General features: G+C 41.4%; 1 protein-coding gene across 2 annotated transcripts in view; it reads right to left on the bottom strand.

Annotated features, from left to right (window-relative positions):
• GRID2 (glutamate ionotropic receptor delta type subunit 2) overlaps positions 1–22120 on the bottom strand; it is a 1048711-nt gene that overhangs the window by 203975 nt on the left and 822616 nt on the right. For both annotated transcript variants that reach the window (XM_084626026.1, XM_084626027.1), the window contains one exon: positions 8669–8770. In XM_084626026.1, coding sequence (XP_084482152.1) covers positions 8669–8770 — 102 coding nt within the window. The remainder of the gene's footprint in view (positions 1–8668; positions 8771–22120) is intronic.

The raw sequence follows: 22120 nt of genomic DNA, 5'->3' as shown, positions 1-22120 counted from the left end.
TGAATATTACAGTGGCGAGGACACAGGCTTGTTTGACTCCCTTCGAAATAGGAAAGGAGTCAGTGAGCTCTCCATTAAAAAGTACCTGAACTTGCATCCCCTTGTGAAATAAATGAATGATCTTTATCAGTTTTAGTGGGCAACCAAGTTTGCTGAGGACATAGTGTAAAGGCTTAATTGGCACTTGTTTGGTTGATCTACATAACTGACTTGTTGCTTTCATGCCATCCCAAACTCATGCACAGAAAACCTTTGTACCACACCACCAAATAATCCACACATTCCCCCCCATGCATCTTTTGACTAACAGATGCATATTACAATTACAGAACATGTCTGAGAGAGGCCTCATCCCTACCACACTTCTACCACAAGCAGCCATTGTAAATTCATAGTGGTGTGTGGTTGCCAGTCATGCTGATAACATGTATATACCACCCAACTTGTGCTTTGTAAATGCCACATATCTTAAAGAAAATAAACATTTATAAATGTTTTAGGCACCAAACCTGCATGTGTTTAAAAGGTACATGGGGGCACGGTAAGCAGGGATGAAGGGAGGTGCATGTGGGCATGAACGTGGATGTGGACAGAGGGCCACATTTTATGGAGAGAGCATGGATAAAAAAAGAAGAGTTTGACTAGCAGGGGGCACAGAATGGGAATAGGGTGAGACAGGGACAGCAGCTTTTAGGCCTTTATTATAGAATACTGTAATAATTGTAATAAAAATTTTATTCCAATCTCCCCTAAATCATCCAGCATTTTTTCTTGCTCCATTTCTCTTTGTTTCAGATTCCTTCATTGTTTTTGTCCCATGATTTCTCACTACATCATTCTCATTGTTTGTTCTCCTAGGTATGCTTAAATACTTGATTATTTCTTCTTTTTTATCCTTCTTTGAAGGAACTTTTGTCATTTTATGTAACGCAGTGGTGAAGGTCAAATCCTGAAGATAGTCTCAGCTTTTGAAACAGAGACATGGCTTCCTACCTTACTTTGTTTTCTTTTTTCTGTCTGAATGCCACATATCTTAAAAAAATAAACATTTATAAATGTTTTATGTGCCAAACATGCAAGTGCAAAAAGGTGCCTGAAAAGGTAGACTATCTGCCATTACCTTATCCATGAACGCATTGACTACTTCAAGGATTTTAAAAATCTGCATCATGTACATTTCTGTGTTTAATCCTGTGAAACAAGTACCATACTCTCGCACACCTAATGATGTTCTCCAAGATGTTGATTATATCTTTTGCTACCCTGCTCCTTTTCCGACTGCTCTTTCAACACAGTTCTTCCTGTTCACAATCAGCTTGAAGATGGAAAGCCACTCAAATACCGCCTCTTCTCTTTCACAGCTGTGTAACCCAATGGTCTGTTCTCTTTTTAGTTCCTGCAGAGTTATTGGATTGGACAAAGTTTTCAATCCACATAGTTATATCTAATTAACATGTGTAATAAGTAACAGGAAACAATACACAGATATGTATTGCAACATACCATTCTGTATCTCTAGTTCAGAGGTGGGCAAACTTTTTGGGCCGAGGGCCACATCTGGGTGGGGAAATTGTATGTGGGGCCAGGGCAGGGGTTTGGGGTGCAGGAGGGGGTGTGGTGTGCAGGAACAGGCTCAGGGCAAGGAATTGGGGCACAGGAGGGGTGCGGGGTGGATGAGGGGGCTCAGGGAAGGGGGTTGTGGTGCAGGAGGGGTGCGGGGTGTGACAGGGGGCTCAGGGCAGGGAGTTCGGGTGCAGGAGGGGTGCGAGGTGCAGGCAGGTGGCTTAGGGCAGGCAGTAGGGGGGGAGGGGTGCAGGAGGGGTTCGGGCTCCGGCCTGGCACCACTTACCTAAAGCGGCTCCGGGATGGCAGCGGCGTGCACCAAGGCCAGGGCAAGGCTCCCTGCATGCCTGCCCTGGCCCCACGCCGCACCGCTCTGGGAAGCGGCCAACACCATGACCCTGCACGGCCCCTGCGGGAGTGGGGAGGGCACAGGGCTCTGCACGATGCCCTTGGCACACCTCCAGATACCTCCCCCAAAGCTCCCATTGGCTGCGGTTCCCCGTTCCCAGCCAATGGGAGCTGCAGGGGGCAGTGCCTGGAGGGCAACACACGGAGCCCTCTGCCCCCACTGCCACAGGGACATGGTGCTGGCTGCTTCTGAGAGCGGCGCGGGGCCTGTGGCACCATGGGGGGCAATCCCATGGGCCAGATCCAAAGCCCTGAAGGGCTGGATTCCTTCCGTGGGCCATAGTTTGCCCACCCCTGCTCTAGTTACTATCTTTTTTTCTCCTTCTTGTTCCTGCCTGCATTTTCAAGTCAACCCAGTACTGAACATATCTAGCTCCCGTGTGTACTTATAGTTGCTCTCTATAAAATAAAAAGTATAAACCACCACCATTGTATAGTTGTAGTTATGAGATATGCATTCTTCACACAAGGCCACTATACTCTTGATCCATGTTACAATACCTTAAAGCAGGGGTTCTCAATCTTTTTCATAACATGGGCTACACCTTCACCTTAGAGAGGTTATCATGTGGGCACCTCCTGTCCCATTCATTAACACATGGGCTACATCCCATCCCATTCCTGACTGTCTTAAAATTGCACTAAGGCTGATAATACATTTTTATGAACTATACAAATAGGTATTTATTACACAGAATTTAGGAGTTCCACAGAGATACTGTACATTAGATATAAACTTCCACTAGAACTCTCAAGGAAATAATAAAATGCACAATGGTTCTTCTAAGAAAATAACCAGAAATTTTAAAAATTGACCACTAAGTAAAAATAGTCCGAGACATTTATTTTGTGTGAGAGAACGAATGTCTAAAGCAAGTTTCTAGTTAATATATTAAGCTGTATTTGAGTTATGCCATATACGATACATTTCAGAAATTTGTGAAAGCCCTACAATTCAATAGTTATTTCTCAGCTAAGCTGAAACTTTTACTTGGGTGGTGGTGGCAATAGGTTATGGGGGAAGATCTGAGCAGAACCCACTCATGAGATGCAAGACAGAAAGTAACTGGAGAAAGTGAACTGGAGGAAGTGGGGCTGATCAGGATCAGAAATGAAAAATATGAGAGAGTCTTAACGAGGGTGGTGAACCACCATCAACAGTGTCGCCTAGCGGTCAGGGGTTTGTGGCAGGTCACCTCCTCATTGTAAATATAGTCCTATCCTTCAGTGCCCTCCAAGGGATTCCAATCCTTCCCTTTAGCCCAGGGACTTGGGAACTGGGCCTTCCCAGGCTGGGTTCTCCCCCAAGGTGAAGGCTCCTGTTGTGGTCATCATGTCTTCTTGGAGTGGGTAGAGGAGCCCAGGCCCACTCTCTCGACCGGACTCCAGTCCAAGGCCCAATGGTGGACAGCTACGCTCTGCATCTTAGGGTGCTATGCAGCTACTCCCCTAAACCACTTCCTACCCAAGTCTCCTTCTCCCCACAGAATAGACCAAAGAATCTCAGATAAAGCCTTTGACCTGCACACTCAGTCACCAGCCTCTTCTTTGTAGGTTTGCTCAGGTCTGCGTTGTCTAGTCTTGGGCAATGAGCTCCTGGGTAGCACTTCCCCCACAGACCTCAGAGCAGTGCTCTTCTCCCCCCTTACACTGTCTGCCCCCCCCCCCCGAGGTCCTCCTCTTCCCATTTTAAGCCCTGTTTCCAGCTTGTGCAGGCTTTGCAGGTGGGCCACCTTGGCCCAGATCTGTTCCTTAACCCCTTGCCCTCCAATATGGGGTTTGTACACCCTATCACAAGGCACTTCTGTGGCTTTCTCAATAATAGAACACAAAAGGTGAAATCCTGCCTCTTTTGAAGTCAATGAGAAAACTCCCATTGATTTCAGTGGAGTCAGGATTTCATCCAAAGAACTTGCCTCAAAAGGAAAATGTTATTATTAGAGTACACTGCATAGTAAAGCCCTGCATGGGACTATTTTCTAATCCCAGTCCTACCTGCTCCCGCTATTATGGCAGCAGGTCCTGTGGGACCCACAGATCCCAGTCCAGCTGTAGGGCTCTACATTAGTCCTACATAGAGCTCTGCTGCACAGTGACAAAAACATATTCAAGCAAATAGATTTGTATCTGCATCGATACTTTCTATGAGGAGTATATCATGTGGGGGAAGAGATTATTTGATGGGTAGAGGGGCAATGGGATATTTGTAGCTCTGTTTGATAACTGCTATATTTTAGCAATTTGTCCTCATTATAAGTAATTGGCAGAATGATATTTTATGAACGAAGAGCACTGTCTGGGTGCATTTTTATAAATCTTGCACTTACAGTTATATTTGCGTATTCCACTATCTTCCCCATCTTTAATCTGATCTTCTCCTAATCCACAAACCCTCTCAGGAGAACCTTCTAATTATGATTGATTTATCTACATGTAATCACGTCATCTTTTTTCTGGCTTATTAGTCATAAAAACTGCATGTGCAAATGGGAGAATAATGAGATTGGGTATTATTAGACATATCTGAGTAACTAACTGGTTCTAAGGGTGGAACTATTCTTTTTTGTAATATTTCCTAAATATTTCTGTTTCTCTATATGAATAAAGATTCAATCTTAAAATCACATCTTGTGTCTAGGCTCCTGGAAGACAGCAAACTGTCCTATTGTCTGCCTGTCTCTTGCAGAATGTTCTTTTCATTCTTCTTAGTATAGAACCCCTGACAAGGATTCTCTGCCTCCCTGGGACAACTAGAGATCTCTTTGTGGGCATACTTGTTCTGTTTATAGCTTGGGCTGAGCAGCGATCCACAGGTGTGTTCTGCACACCTTTCCATTCCATTCAGCCAGCTAGATCTTCAGAGATTCCTTCCATAGTTCCCACGCTGCAGACTTGGTAGTGACCAGAAACCTCCAGCTGTGTGTGAAGCTCCTAGCTCCAGGTTTTCTTCCCTTTGGTAGTCACAGTATGCCCATTCCTTACCTGCTTCTGGCTGTGTAGAACATCATCTCATCCTTTTGCCTCTGGTGGTTATCAACTGTCAAACCTCCTCTCTCATTTCCTCTCTCTTTCTCTCTGTTTCTTTGGTGCCCAGTTCATTTCTTCTTTGAACCTGAGTTAGTGATGTTTCCAAAATCTGCTCATCCAAGAACTCCTCAGATTCTCCATAGTATCTATACTTGTCCTTCCACTCCAAGAACCCTTTTTTCTAGCACAGTCACAACTTGTAATTCATACCCAGGAAGTTCCTTTCTCTGGCTTCAGTCAGGAAACAGAACATGGCACATCTGTTGCAGGTCACAACCACTGTTCCATCACTAGATCATGGTATCGTGCATTGTACTATACGTAGAAAGCTAGCCTTTGACACTCCTCCTCTAAACCCCCTCCTAAACTTCCCTTTGCCACTACTGTGAGGTAGCGGAGCCAAGGAAATCGAAATTTAAAAGGAATAACAACACTCCAGAAGGGTTTAAGGCAACTTATTGACTTCAGGAGGACTACCCAAATACTTAAACTTAAGAATGTGCTTTAGTTCTTTGCTGGATCAGGGCCAAGATGCTCAGAATCTGGCACACCTGAGTGCTAAGATCATTAGCCACTGACAACTTAAATAAATTCCATACCACTGTTTATAACCTTTGCTGCTTGAAACATCCCTGAGAGGAGTGAGAGAGAGAGAGAGAGAGAGAGCAGGAGAGTTTCCTCCTTTTAGATGAAGTGCACGGGTGAAATCCTGGCCTCAGTGAAGTCAATAGCTCAACTCTCAGAGTATGCCTACACTGCAATAAAATACCTGTGGCTGGCCTGTGTCAGCTGACTTGGACTCACAGGGCTTGGACTACAGGATTATAAAATTGCAGTGTAGCTGTTTGGACTCAAGCTGGAGCCTGGGCTTTGTGACCCTCTCCCCTCGTGGGGTCCCAGAGCCCAGGCTCCAGCCTGAGCCCGAATGTCTACACTGCAATTTATAGTCCTGCAGTCCGAGCCCTGCAGCTGACCTGGACAGATGCAGGTGTTTTATTGCATTGTAGACATACCCTCACTGACTTCAATAGCACCAGGACTTCAACCCCGGTGTCAAATACAAACATATACTTCTGCCCCTGAAAGAACATATCATAGCAAAAAGAGAGACTTTTATAGATTATTAAGACTCTGTTCTGCTTAAGAGCTTTTCATTGACAGCAAAGACAATATTTTGCCATTAACTGTGACTTAACATGCTTGCTCTATTTCTGGCACCTCAATCTTGTTCTTACAAACACCAGAATATTATCCCCAAACACCCCTTCCTTCCCACAAAAGCTAACATTTTTGTATCATTGTTATTAGTCATGCCCAATAAATTATGTGAACCAAAGACCATGAACTGAGCTGAACCATGCTAAAATTAGTAACAAGCAATAGCCATGCCTATAAACTAGGGCAACGTGTGTGTGTGTGTGGGTGAGAGAGAAAGAAAGAGAGAATATAATTTGACAGATGAATTTTAATTCCCAGACACAACAAAGACCAGATCCTGTGAAACTTTGCTTGCTCAAGCATATCCACTGGCACACAGCAGTAAAACTTTGAAGGATCAGGCCCTAAATTTATAAAATTATCAATACAATTGGCAGCAACAGCAGTAATATTTAGTCTAGCACTAAGTTAGAGGAGGTAAGAGACGATGATAGAATACTAGCACAACTGCCATTACTGCATTTTCCATCTCTTTTGCCCTCCTTCGGTTTTCCATTTTGTTGTCTGATTTTTTTATCTTTTCTTTTCTACACCAAATTTTTGTATGTGAGCAGGAAATAATTGTATAAAAAAGCCCTTTCCACCTCTTATGAATTCTAGAATGTAAGCAAACATGGACCCATCAGCACAACTCAGGTTTATCATCCAAACAGATGAAATATTTAATTGATTTCAATCGGAGTTGCAGATTCCTACCACCTCTGAAAATTAAGCCCTTATTTAGGTGCCTAACTTTAGGCACCCAACTTAGAAAATATGTGCTTTGGTGCATAAAATATAATGAACCTTAAGTGGTACTTTGGGTCAAAGACAGTTTTGCAAGACTCGAACCATCAGACTGCATTGACCAACCATGCAAAGCCTTACTAATTGCTGAAAAGACAGAGGAAAGTCTTACTGTATAAAGGCAATGGGGATCGTTTGTGTCTTCCTCGCCTACTGCCTCTAGTTCATAGTCTTCATATAAAAAGAGACTCAATTAACAAAATGAGGGATTAATCAATTTGCATGAAGGCACAATTTAAATACTACCAAGTTGCAGTTGTGTTTGGAAACATGTTGCTTTAAAAATAAACACAAACACAAAATAGAAATTGCCCTCTGGATGCAAATATCAGCCAGTGGTCTTTGTTTGTGTGGGGGCTGTGGAGGCTGTCTTCTATGTGATGTGTTGCTGAACTTTAAACATCCTTCTTTTTTGGCTTATACAAAACTATCAGTGTGAGTAATTACTCTTTTTTTTCCCACACCAGCGTCTAAGTTGCTAAATGTTCATAATATAATTGTTTGTCAGAAGAATGCTCCCCGGCAAGCTAACTGAAATGATAACTAGGGATGAAATTATAGAACCTGAAAGAAAAGACGAGATACTAATTTGAATTTCCTTTGATAAAGAACGTTCACTGAACATTTCCGTTGCAAGAAAATTATATTGAATCAATTTAAGTTTATACCAAGCAAAGTGCAAAGGCCATCCATTGCTGTTGTGATACTAGTTTGAGGAATATCCATCAATTAGCATCAAAGTATAAAAAAATATAAATACTGCTTTGTCTTTTTATATCAATTCATTCTATTTTTTTAACCAGGGTCGGACATATGATTCTCTTAAATAAAACAGACAATAGTAAAAGCACATGGGACGACCATATTTATAGTATCTTTAAAAGCTAGATTTTAACCTGTCATGGGATAAAATCCCAAAAAGCAAAATTTGTGTTTTAGTTGTACCCCTAACTCCCTGATATCACCCTCTAGCTTAGCCCAGCTGAATTCTTTTCTGTACAAGGCAACATCTACAAGGGAAATAATAGAGACCCACCCCTGTATCTTCATTTATAAATAGGTGTCCAGATCCTCACCCCTGACCAAGAACTAGGAGGAGGTAGTGACTACAAAGGTGGCTTAAAATAACCTTTGTAGTACAGAGGAGAATTTGGCCCAGGGAACTCTGAGAGGAAGGTTATTTTACTGAACTAACATAATTCACCCTAAGCTAATCTTTGTTATTTTCTGAGTGCAGTAATTTGTGTCAAACTGCACTCAGTTTGGCACAGTAATTGGAAGGCAGCTATATCTTATGCATCCTTTAGAGTTTTAGCTAGGAAACCTTAGCTGGCAGGCAAGTTTGTGTTGCTCTTTTGAGTTAACACATGTTGATTGGATAACTTACTATGTGCCTATGGAAGAAACAGCTTTTAATGTCTTTAATTCCAACTTTGAAATGGACTTTATTGGTAAAATAATAATTTTTTGGAAAATTTCCATTGATCCAGTATTGGCAAGGAGAAACTCAATTCTGTGACAGTTGACTATGTTTCAGTTTCTTTTTAAACTGTGTAATTTATTTTCAAAATCCTTTTTAGTCACCCTTAGTCAATAACCTATTAGTGGAAAGCAAGAAGGAGAAAAGTAGCATTCCTCTAAATGGAAAACACTCAGAATCTCTTACCAGCACAGTCACCACACGCAGAACCACCCCACGCATGTTATTCTCCAGCTTTCTGTCTGTTAGTGACCCATTCAGACCTGTGAGAGGATTCCAGCAGCCAAGCTGAAAAATAAAATATGATTTGTCACCTCATTGTCCATAACATTTTGTCAGCCATTCCTGTTATGGAGCTTTAAATGGGAGCAACAGAAAACCTTTCAGAAACAACAGGATGGAAAGTCAAAAGGGCATTTGCCCATAGATTAATTTTTAAAATGCAAATTAGGAATATCAGTTTCTGCTTTTAAATACCATGTGCAGTGTATGACATCATCCAGGACAGTGGAGGATATTCATTGCTTTAGAAGGGTGAGGACTTCTGAATTAACGAGGAACATTTAAAATGTGAGATGGCTATAGCAATACCTACACCTCACTTCTAGTGATACACTAATTGGGAAAATAGTCGCGAACATAATTCTAGCTTGGTGTCTGCTGCAGCACCTTTTCGAGCGGAACTTTGAGGAAAAGAGTTACATTAGCTTTAATTAAACCGCATATCGTTCATTGAGAAAGAAACGGTTGTCATATTTAACTGAGCTGAAAGCCCCATTTAAAGATGATTGAGGGAAAGACCGTCTGATGGGCAAACCATAGCGTCCCTGGAGGATCTCTAATAGATGATGCAGAAAAAAAGAAAAGAATACCTGCTTACATTGTACCAGTGCTATCATTTTCCTTGGGCTGCTATGGATAGAGGCTTTTCCTTGCAATGATTAACTGCTTTTTAATCTCAAATCAGGGAAATTACTTATCTGTAACTTGACTCGTCTGAAAATATAAATTGCCTGCATTCCTGGGCAATGGTAGCTGTGTGTCCTGTGCACAGAAAACCTGCTTGTGCCTCAGCATCCTCTAGAACCTCTAGGAAGTTTGTTCCTTAGTATTCCTAAATGATTTCTTGGAGCACCTGTGTCTCAGAGCTCTAGGTTACCAAGAGCCAATTCAAAACCCTATAAAAGGACTCCCTCTAATTTAAATAGCCTTTGGAAAAGGGCCTAAATGCACTCTGAGGGAGGGGAAATCTCAATACACCAGAACTGAGGCAGTGCCAAAATCCCCTTCTCAACCTGGATATCCGTATCCATGCAGCGAAACCAACAAAGTTTCTCAAAGAAATCAGCTCTTAGAGAAGTCATTGTAATAGACTGGGAACACCCATTATAAAGGCTGCAAAAGTGGCAGGCATGGCAGAGTGCTGGAACCGTATGCAATAGCTGGACAATGATACGGAGAACCTTGGCAGACTGTGGTGAGAAAAAAAACGTAAGAAGTTACTGAGACACCAGAATTTGCTCTTTGTATAAGATATAACTAACTCTTATGAGAAAGTCCTACAGAATTTAATCAACGATTATATCCTTTCCATAGAATTTTGTAAACCAACTCATAGAACTCCCCAGCAGGGATATGTGTAACTTATAATTTCTATAGAAAGACTATCATGGTCTACCATATCCTATGGGTTTTTAGCATATATTTTATAGAGGCCTATTTAATTTGCATACAGCCCTAACACATTCTGTAAGACTTATCTGAAGAAACTCGTGCCTCAAAGGGTCAAATCCTTTGTGGGATAGTAGAGATGTCAGTCTCACACTTGAAACCCAAGACTCCATGAGTAGGAATCTAGGACTAGATCCACAGAAGGACTTGGGAGCCTAACTGCTGCTTTAGGCTCCTAAGTCCAACATTTGTGCACTTTTGAGATCCTCAGATCCAACGCTCAGCTGTCACTTTACCCTCCAAATGCCCAAATTCCCAGGGTGTCTAAGTTCCTGTTAGTAAAGTCCCTATGGCTCCTCCGGTGCTACCAAAGGGCATGCTCAAAGAGCGCCCGAGTCCTGACACTGCCCAACTGCTTGGCCCTTTAGCTCATGGAGAAGCTCAGCAGGATTCTTAAACTAGGCACTTTCCCCACATTTCACCTGCAGGGCCTGATTCAGTGGGTGTGCTCTGAGTACACCTACTAGATCAGCCCAGCTCCCACTCCCCAAAAATCCCAAAACAGCTGGGGTCAAGCTGGGCATTTTGGGGGCTAGCTGGCACATATACACACAAGTATATCCAAGGGTTGTGTGGTTAGAACATTCACCTAGCATGTGGGTGACCCATGTTTAAATCCCCACTCTGCATGAGTTGGAGCAGAAATCTGAACTCAGTCTTCCACACCCCAGTTGAGTGCCCTAACCCCCAAACTACTGGATGTTTGGGGGAGGGGGGCAGTTTCTCTCTTGTCAAAGCTTGTTCCAATTTGTATAAATAATTAAATATTCATTAGATACTAATGCCCTTCTCCTTGGGATTTCCACTGGCTAGCTTAAGCTTCTGAGAATCCCTTTCTTAGGTGCCTAACTTTTTCCATACAATGCATGGGCAGCCAGGGGGTCTAACTCAGGGCTGCGAATTCCACCGTGCAGTAGGGCGCATAGGAATTAGGCATTGCAACACCTAATTCCCCTTTGTAGCTCTAGCCCCTACTCAATATCTTTAAGATTTATGTTTTTCCATACCCTCCTGAACTAAGAACATGCTCGGCATTGGCCCATTTCGGCTCCCACTGAAGTCAATGGGAGTTTTATCATTGACTTCAAAGGGAGTAGAGTTAGCACAATGCTGAGCAATCCGTGTTGATGTGCCCTTACTATTACATTGCAGCATGTTTGTTTATTGTCTTCCAACACCATTACCTTTCTGGTAAGCTTCACCAAGCAATCAGATTCAGTTGAAAACCATATTTGTTAATCCACATTACTAGCCACAGCACAATGAAGGGTTTTAATTCAAAATATTTACCTAAGAGTAAACATTTTGTCATAAGATGAATCATTACCACCTTACAGTGTTAATACAACCAATCGTTCGATAAAGCCTGCATTTTCTATTCTAAAATATTTTAGAAAATGGTGCCAATTTCTAGGTTCAGCTGTAAAAACATATGAAATTCATTCAGTGATATGTCATTCTTAGTTATATAAAGAAATTAATTAGAACTTACAGCTAATTAGCATATCCAAATGTGCTGAAAGTCTAATTGCCCAAGATATTGTACTCTTGCCAAATATAAAACCCTATGAAGTTTGAGAAGAGCCTTTGTTCTCTTCTGCGGTCAGCTAAAGTCCATTTATAATTATGTTCATTAATGTGTACATTTTGTATAAAATTAACTTTACAGCTCAATCCTCTCTAGCATTTTTTTTTTAAAACAATACCACTATGAACTAAGCAATGGAAGTTTATCATGAATCTCTTTTTCCTGTACATTTTGTATTCAATTATGCTTATTTAATTTTCAATTTAATTATTCCTTTTATCCAGTATAGTCATGCCCAAGACATACGAACAGACCCTTACCAAACTAAACATGACGTTAATTTCAGGGATGGCATTACTGAAATTAGGTGAAAATTAATCAACTTTTTATTGAGGATAATTTGAATGTGTCTTTGCAGCAGGAGTGACCATATCTATAGCTGAAACAGAAAGGTATATTACCAAACTCTGAGTATCCTGCAAATATTTCCCTTCAGCCGTGCCACTGGCCACACCAGTTTCACAAAACATTTATTCTGTTCTCACCTGCTCTTCTTAAATACTGCTCTTGCCTTGTTATACAGTTAAAACGACAACATAAGTCAACATTTTATTAAGCAATACAGCAATTTTATGTTAATTCTGGGTTGATCTGTATAGCAACAGCAGATGTCAATATATGGTTGATGGGAAATGTTGACTAAACACAGTATTCATCTTTGGCATCTCCAGATGGATTCTGTGATTTAAAGTGCTTTGCACCTTAGATGTTGTTTCTTTCATGAATTTTCTTGACAAGTGTCATTCTGGTACACATTTGGAGATAGACTGATGAAAGTTTTAAACTTATCAGTGTTTCACTTCATTTATGATGTCTTTTTGATCATGAGCTTTGTAGCTCAGTTCCTCTTCCTGTTGTTACCTCTGCTTGCGAATATTTCTTTTATTTCTCTGTCAGTGTTGATCACTTCTCTTTCTCTCATGGGCCATTTCTACATCAGCAAGAATTTTGGCCTCTGTGGGCTGCCAGTTGTGGAAGGTCTGTGATTATCAATCTTCTTAGATTAGTTAAAAAGGAATATTTTTGCAATTTCAGGACACGTCATAAGAAACGTGATAAGAAACTTGGAACAAAATTAAATGTGCAACACATTCACGATAGAATCTCATGTTCTGCCTACTCATCTTCTCTGCCACCTCCATGGCCATATATAGAACACAAATATTTCTTATGACAACAGTGAATTCTATTGGATAGACTTAGGGAGACTAATAATGTTTCAGAGTGGCAACCATGTTAGTCTGTATCAGCAAAAACAATGAGGAGTCCTTGTGGCACCTTAGAGACTAACAAATTTATTTGGGCATAAGCTTTCGTGGGCTAAAACCCACTTCATCAGATGCATGGAGTGGAAAATACAGTGGAGAGGTATAAATACACAGCATATGAAAAGATGGGAGTTGCCTTACCAAGTCGGAGGTCAGTGCTAACGAGCCAATTCAGTTAAGGTGGAAGCGGGCTATTCTCAACAGTTGACAAGAAGGGAGGAAAAATCACTTTTGTAGTGCTAATGAGTTCAATGTAATCATGGTGGCCCATTTCAAACAGTTGACAAGAAGATGTGAGTATCAGCAGGGGGAAAATTAGTTTCTGTAGTGACCCATCCACTCCCAGTCTTTATTCGGGCCTCATTTGATGGTGTCCAGTTTGCAAATTAATTCCAGTTCTGCCGTTTCTGGTTGGAATCTGTTTTTGAAGTTTTGTTGTTGAAGAATTGGCACAATTTATATCTTCAAGTCAGCAGGACTGCTATGGGGACCCGCATGGCTCCACAGTATGCCAACATTTTTATGGCTGACTTAGAACAACGCTTCCTCAGCTCTCGTCTCCTAATGCCCCTACTCTATTTGTGCTACATTGATGACATCATCATCATCTGGACCCATGGGAAGGAGGCTCTTGAGGAATTCCACCAGGATTTCAACAATTTCCATCCCACCATCAACCTCAGCCTGGTCCAGTCCACACAAGAGATCCACTTCCTGGACACTACAGTGCAAATAAGCGATGGCCACATAACCACCACCCTATACCGGAAACCCACAGACTGCTATACTTACCTACATGCCTCCAGCTTTCATCCACACCACATCACATGATCCATTATCTATCGCCAAGATCTAAGATACAACCGCATTTGCTCCAATCCCTCAGACAGAGACAAACACCTTCAAGGTCTCTATCAAGAGTTCTTAAAACTACAATACCCACCTGGTGAAGTGAAGAAACAGATTGACAGAGCCAGAAGGGTACCCAGAAGTCACCTACTACAGGACAGACCCAACAAAGAAAGTAACAGAACATCACTAGCCGTCACCTACAGTCCCCAACTAAAACCTCTCCAGCGCATCATCAAGGATCTATAACCTGTCCTGAAGGATGATCCCTCACTCTCACAGACCTTGGGAGACAGGCCAGTCCTTGCTTACAGACAGCCTGAAGCAAATGCTCACCAGCAACTACACACCACAAACAAAAACACTAACCCAGGAACCAAACCCTGGAACAAACCCCGGTGCCAATTCTGTCTGCATATCTATTCAAGGGACACCACTATAGGACCAAACCACATCAGCCACACCATCAGTGGCTCGATTTACCTGCACATCTACCAATGAGATATATGGCATCATGTGTCAGCAATGCCCCTCTGCCATGTACGTTGGCCAAACCGGAGAGTCTCTACGCAAAAGAATAAATGGACACAAATCTGACATCAAGAATTATAACTTTGAAAAACCAGTAGGAGAACACTTCAGTCTCCCTGGACACTCAATAACAGACTTAAAAGTGGCAATTCTTCAACAAAAAAAAAACTTCAAAAACAAACTCCAAGGAGAAACTGCAGAACTGGAATTAATTTGCAAACTGGACACCATCAAATGAGGCCCGAATAAAGACTGGGAGTGGATGGGTCACTATAGAAACTAATTTTCCCCCTGCTGATACTCACATCTTCTTGTTAACAGTCTTAAATGGGCCACCTTGATTACACTGAACTCATTAGCACTACAAAAGTGATTTTTCCTCCCTTCTTGTCAACTGTTGAGACTAGCCTATTTCCACCTTACTTGAATTGGCTCATTAGCACTGACCCCCCGCTTGGTAAGGCAACTCCCATCTTTTTATATGCTGTGTATTTATACCTCTCCACTGTATTTTCCACTCCATGCATCTGATGAAGTGGGTTTTAGCCCACGAAAGCTTATGCCCAAATAAATTTGTTAGTCTCTAAGGTGCCACAAGGACTCCTCGTTGTTTTTGCTGATACAGACTAAGACAGCTACCACTCTGAAACCTGTCAGTATGCAAGGCACTGAATTTAGCCATATGAAGTGGAAATCCATCAATTTCATGAAAAAAAACTCATGTCTGTCTGTATCTGCATCACCTTCCTTTCCAAATGCAAACAGATGGACATCATACCAAAAGGACTGAAGGTAAAAAAAAATCCATTACGATCAACATAACACACAGACTATGGTGAGAGATTGTGCCACACACTCTCAAAGAAACTGTGGAACCACCTGATTAACATCTTATACAGGAAACAGGGGAAGATCAAGTCAGCCATAAAAATGTTAGCATACTGTGGGGCTACGTGGGTACCCATAGCAGTCCTGCTGACTTGAAGGTATAAATTGTCCCCAAATCTAAAATAGTTGTGGGTGAGGACAAAGTCAAGCCACCAGGTTTGCCGTTACATTATCAGGATATTGTTCCTGACAGCTTGCTCTCAAAACTGGAAACTCTCATAAAAAAGAACCAACCTTCCACACAAACTTCCTTGTGGCTGGACCATACAATAAGTAGGTCACGAAACTATCTAAAATCCTACTTGCCACAAGGGGCTTCAACAGTGGTCCGCTTAACTCACCCAACAATATTGTTAATCTATCCAGCTATACTCTTAGCCTGGCACAAGAGTCTGTCCTATCTCGGGGCCTCTCCTTCTGCCGCACCACCCTCACGAACATGATATAGTTCTGCGGTGACCTAGAATTCTACTTTCGACGCCTCCGACTCAAGGAATATTTCCAACACACCACTGAACAGCACACTAACCCACAGAAACGTTCCTACTTATGCTACAAAAAGAAGGATTCTGCGTGGACTCCTCCTGAAGGTCGAAACAACAGACTCGACTTCTACACAGAGTGCTTCCACTGATGTGCAAGGGCTGAAATAGTGCAAAAGCAGCATCACTTTCCCCATAACCTCAGTCGTGCAGAACACGACGCCATCCACAGCCTCAGAAACAAACTCTGACATCATAATCAAGAAGGCTGACAAAGGAGGTGCTGTAGTCATCATGAATAGGTCGGAATATGAACGAGAGGCGGGGCAACTCTCTGACACCAAATTCTACCAGCCATTACTCTCTGATTCCACTGAGGGTTACCAAAAGAAACTACACCATCTGCTCAAGAAACTCCCTGAAGAAGCACAGGAACAAATCCACACAGACACACCACTAGAGCCCCGATCAGGGGTATTTTATCTGGTACCCAAGATCCATGATATTCTCACTTTCTTGTCAACTGTTTGAAATAGACCACCTTGATTACATTGAACTCATTAGCATTACAAAAGTGATTTTTCCTCCCTTCTTGTCAACAGTTGAGAATAGCCCACTTCCACCTTAATTGAATTGTCTCGTTAGCACTGACTAGCTTAATTGAATTGGCTCGTTAGCACTGTATTTTCCACTCCATGTATCTGATGAAGTGGGTTTTAGCCCACAAAAGCTTATGCCCAAATAAATTTGTTAGTCAGGTGTCACAAGGACTCCTCATTTTTAATAATCTTTTGGCACAGAGTCAACTCAAATCTACTGATATAAACCCTTTTTGTGATCACATTGTGTGATCATCATTAATAAAAATAAAAATAACCCAATAATAGTAACGTATTACTTTAATGTAGCGCATGCCATCTTAACAGATCCTCAAGTGCTCTACAAACTTAGAGAGACATAAAAAATACCTACGAATCACTTAATCCAACACTGCAGCCACCCTAGGAGGTTAAATATGGCATGCACATCAACACTACACAATATTTTAGGGTGGGACACAATTAATAGAAGCTGCAGGAGGAATTTGAGACAAATGTCATTACCACATCCACAACTGGAATTTGGTCAAGACACCATGATTAACATGCCTCCTCTAACACAAAGTTCTTTGGGATCTTCAAAGCACAAAAGTGATCAAGTTTTTATAAGCCATCCAAAAGACAGTATAGCTAGCATCATTCTGAGGAACTGGTTTCAAAATAATTCAGAAGAAAGTCACTTATTGAATAATCAGCATGACTTTCTTCAGCACCAAGGTGTTTCGCTTTCAAGTTTCTGCCTGGCTGCAGATGGTTAGTTTGTAAGCTTTTATGAGATCATAACCTAGGGTGGAATAAACGCTATCTTAAAAGGATGAGCATAAATCCTTCCTGCCTCCACTCCAAACTCAAAACAGTGGAAGAACAGAAGCCTTCAGTTACACAGGAATAAACTTTAAACTCTCCCTAGCTGATACGTGTGTGGCAAAGACATGAAATTGGGTACACAACAACAACAAATAATGGAGGAAGAAGCATGAAATGATGTGGGAGCTTATTTCTTTAACATCTATAAAGTTTGCTATTTTAACTTTAGTCTGAGAAATATGCTGGAATAAAAAGGAACATCAATCTAATTTTGTGTGGAAGGGAGGTTCTTAGCCCTTAGGGGTGAGGAATAGAGTCTCTTCAGGTGCAGAGATTCAATTCAAGGGTAACCCTAGTTCAGGTCTGTGAATTTGGCCCCAAGCAATGAAGGAAAATGGCTGTAGTGGCTCAGCCATATTTGCAGCAATAAATTGATTGGATAGTAAAGTGAGACCCTTAATCTTCCAGAGCTTGATTAAAGGGACAAGTGGCTTCATAATGATTTCATATGAATATTGTATAGTGGCAGTTAGAATTTTTCCTAAAATTATGTTAAATATTTACTGGAGCTTAGACAACAGTCAGCTAGTAATGGTGATATTAAAATCTCATAGAACATATTTTGTTTAACACACTGGTTAATACACATATATACAGTGCATATAGTAGTTCTTGCGTCTCCTACACACTGCATCGGAAAAGCTATCGAGTTCTGTACATGCAGTTCCTTTTTTCACAGTTGTTTTATTAATTTAATTTGCCTTTAGGCTAAAAGGCACACCTTGCACCCTTGGGCTTTGCACTGCTATTTTCAAGAAATATTAGAAGTTAAAAAAGAGAGCACAAATACCCAAACCTGGTTTTGTTTCCAATAGTTTCTGTGGATTATAATAGTCTTATCTTTAGTATTGTATCTTGGAGCCAAGTACAAATGGTCTAAATAAGAGTTTCTTTCTTTAAAGCCATAACACATGCCTTTGGGACTTCGGTACGCTGGGGGCTGTAGTCACCTATGTCCCTAAAATGATCTGAAAAATCACAATTGGAGCAAAACCTCTGAAGAGCAAGCTGCAGCTGGCTGGGTCGGCAGCTATAAGAGAGGCCCTCTACCAGGCTAACAAAGGAAACCTACATTTAAAAAAAAGATTATGCTGCATCCTGTGTCTGTGCGTGATATATAATCTGGGATATGGCATCCAGTATACAGAGGAAAGGAGCAGAAGTGGTGAGAAGATGATGTCTGAGTGAGTGTCTCAGAAGAGTGATAGCTGGCAACTCTGGCTTTAGTGTTTATAAGATTTCACTGCATGTTGGTTCCGAGGATTCATGCTATCACATGTTCAATAGACCACAGAGCAAAAAAAAGCTTGTCCAAAATAACTTCTTGTGTGCACGCGTGCAAACACTGCCTTCAGGCAGTAACACTTCTTCTGGAACTGTAAGAAGATTAATGAATACCACATCCATTGAAAATAAGCTCATTGATGTTTGCATATTTTATGGGATCTTAATAGTACCAAATAAATTCAGGTTTGTATAAAATTTAAATACAGTCACTTTTGATTCTTAATTGCAAATGCTTGGCTCCAATCTCATTAAAACTTATAATAGCTTAAAAAGGCATCTGCTAGCTTAAATCATTTAAGTTCTAAAGAACATTAAAGTTTGTAATTGAACTTTGCCCCTTTCAAGATGTGCCATACTGCATCTTTATGAAATCAAAGAAGAAAAGAGCTCAGATAAAGATACTATATTCAACTCATATTAGATCACAAGTTATAGGATATTTGTATCATAGTAAAACCTTTGATCAAATCTGATCAGTGGCAAACAATGAGAAGTACTGTTTTTCAGTGAGTTCCGTGAGCTCCCTTTCTGCAGGACACAATGAAATGTGCAATGTACCCTTCAGTTTATCAATTCCCTCACAGTAGAACATTCTTCAACAGTCTCTCTGCTCACCACTCTACCGAATAAGGTGCATTTGGTGGATATGAGTTTTCAGAAAGGGCTTGATCAAGTAGAACAGCAACATGAAATATTTTCTCTGTTGGAGGGCTCAAAAATCTAGGACCACAACTTAAAAAAAAATAAGGATGTTAATAGAAAAGAGCAAATGCAGGAAGCACTGTTTAATTCAAAGAGCACTAAGCATATGAACAGGTTTCCAAAGAAAAGCCATCCAAGTAAACTGTATGAGTAAGACTAAGGCCATGTTTACACTACTACATATGTCAGCAAAACTTACGTTGCTCGGGCTGTGAAAAAACACCCCCCTGAGCAACATACATTTTGCTGGCATAAGTAGTAGTATGCACAGCACTATAGCAGCGGGAGTACCACCAAGATTGCAACTGACGCTCCTTGGGGGTGGTTTAATTGTGTCAATGGGAGACCCCTCTCCCATCACCATAGTGCAGCTACACAAGAGATCTTATGGCAGCGCACCCGCATCAGTAGAGCTGTGCTGCTGTAAGATCTCTAGTGTAGATATAGCCTAAGCAGCAGCTTGGCACTTTTTTACAGACAGAAGTGTTTGAGGAATACTGCTGCAAAGCAGGGAGCCTGGACCTTTATTTTCTCAGGTGGAAAATCACAGGTCACAGTACACAGGCAACAAATGTGAAATTCTAATGTTCTTGAAAGGAGAACAGATTTTACATGGGAGTAATGTACCAGCTAATCCTGCACAAAGATAGACACATAACACAAGGAGCACAGAGTAACTCAGTCCTGCCTTACACAGAGCACGGGTGTACGGCCATGAAATTACTCCTTCTTAACAGCACATGTATAGCCGAAGTGAGCGTGTGGAGCAGAGCACTTTATTTGCACGCTGAGGAGTGCAGTTATATCTATGTCTCTTCAGACAAACCCACTGACCTCTCACCATCCCTTTCTTTAAGCTTTATTCATCAGAGAGAGGGAATGATTAAATTTGACCAAATGCATCCCGGTATTTACATCTTACACAATAATATTTGTACAAAAATATGCCTTGTGAGGTAGCATCTGAACACCAATAACTCACTGGTCAATAATATCATGATAAAATGTGTGTAGCAAGATTATATGTAAAGTTACAAAATATACGCTGAAATCATGACTGACATGTGTTTACCAGACAAGTCTGTGGAGTGGGTAAACCTGTTTCAAAGACAATGGACAAACTGATGCTTCTAGCCAGGTGTCATCAAAATTGATGGGAAATCACCTGTCAAGAGGCCATTTTTTTTGGCAAGGAAAAGGTGCTGGAATTAACAGATCTGCATCTTCACAAACAGCGGCATGGAAGCTCTTTCACCATCAGACTGTTTTCAGCCCCTAAGTTAGAACAAATTTCATCTAAGGGTATCCTGCAGGATAATGCAATTCAAATGGTGACAAAACTAAAAAAGTGAGGGGCAAAAGCACCCCAGCTTATCTCTCTCCCTATCCATCTCTCTCTCTTTCAACAAAGGAAACAAACAAAACAACCTTTGGACTTTGAGAGCATATCCTGATCTGAAATTTGAGCAGCCCTGTTGCTGGGAACCTGTGGTAAGAATTTTATCGTGAGCCAAGTCTAGTTTGTTAAGTTTTAGCACTAGGAAGCATTTTATCTCTATTTCTCTTGTAACCATTTCTGACTTTAATGCCCTATGCTTGTACCCACTTAAAACCTCTCTTTGTAGTTAAATAAACCTGTTTTATTCTTTGATCAAAACTAATTCAGTGTTGTGAATTATGTGGTTAACTCCATTTGGGGAAGCAAACTGTTGTACACTGATCCCTTAGAAGATCAATGGAACTAATATATCTGGATTGTCCAAGAGAGGGCTGGACAGTGTAGGACACACATTTTTGGGAAAATCCAGGACTGGGAGTGTGTTGGGGTCACCGTGCAAATGGTAACCAAGGCTGCCGGAAGCCAGAGTGTGGCTGGTGTTTGGTGACAGGCTGTTAGGGTCAGAGGTGCTGGCCCAAGGCTGTGGCTATACACAGACACTAACAATGTGTGACCTACATGCTGGCAGGCTGTTTGTGAGTGACTCAAGTGGGAGTTACAGCAACAAAGCATTGTGAGGCACCTCAGGTTGCAGGGAAGACGACACAGTCCCTCACTGATCTACATTGCCTCCCAGAATACCACAGTAAGTAAGGGGCAACAGACTTACTACTGTACGTGCATACTCTACAACTTATTTGCAACTATACTGAGTCCACTCACAGTTGCACTGGATTGCACAACTTTGTACTCCTTGTATTCAGCATGCAAACACTTGCAGGCTCATTCTGAATGAACTGTACAGAGAATGAAATTTTTTTTTACTAGCTTGAGCCACTCCCTGTCGATCATGCATGCCCTGCATGGTTACCATTCTTCAGGATTAAGATGTCACTGCATCCAACACATAACCCCAATGGAAAACCAGGCATGTTTATTTTTGTTATTTGAGAACCAACAGTTCACTTGGGATACGTGACATGTATTGTGAGTGTGTATAAGAACAGAGATCTCCATGACAACAGGAAACCGACAGAGTTGTCATCCTAATATTGTTCTCAAACTCTGTGGCACACAGAAGATAACATGAAAATACGTCCAGCAGCAGTACCAGATGATAAACCACTTTCTGCTGGTTGGCCATAATCCCAAAACACAGAAATGGGAAATGTAGAGATTGAAACAATCTTTGTTTACACATAGATCAATACCCTGTTCCTAAAACTCAGGATTTATGCTCAGTGTTGGCAGAAAGAAAGGAGTTTAGTAAGTTGGATCTGATCCACGCTAGGCAGCATGATACTTGCTAGTAAATCAAAGCAGCTATTTGTCACCAATAGGTTAGAAAATATTATCCTGTTGTAGCCAAATACCACTGGGTGGGTGGCTAGCATGCCACCAATTTTTC

This window comes from Lepidochelys olivacea, assembly GCF_965140295.1.
Source record: "Lepidochelys olivacea isolate rLepOli2 genome assembly, chromosome: 4".
Lineage (NCBI taxonomy): Eukaryota > Metazoa > Chordata > Testudines > Cheloniidae > Lepidochelys > Lepidochelys olivacea.
Note: the sequence above shows the minus strand (reverse complement) of the source record. Positions and strands in the feature narration are given on the sequence as shown.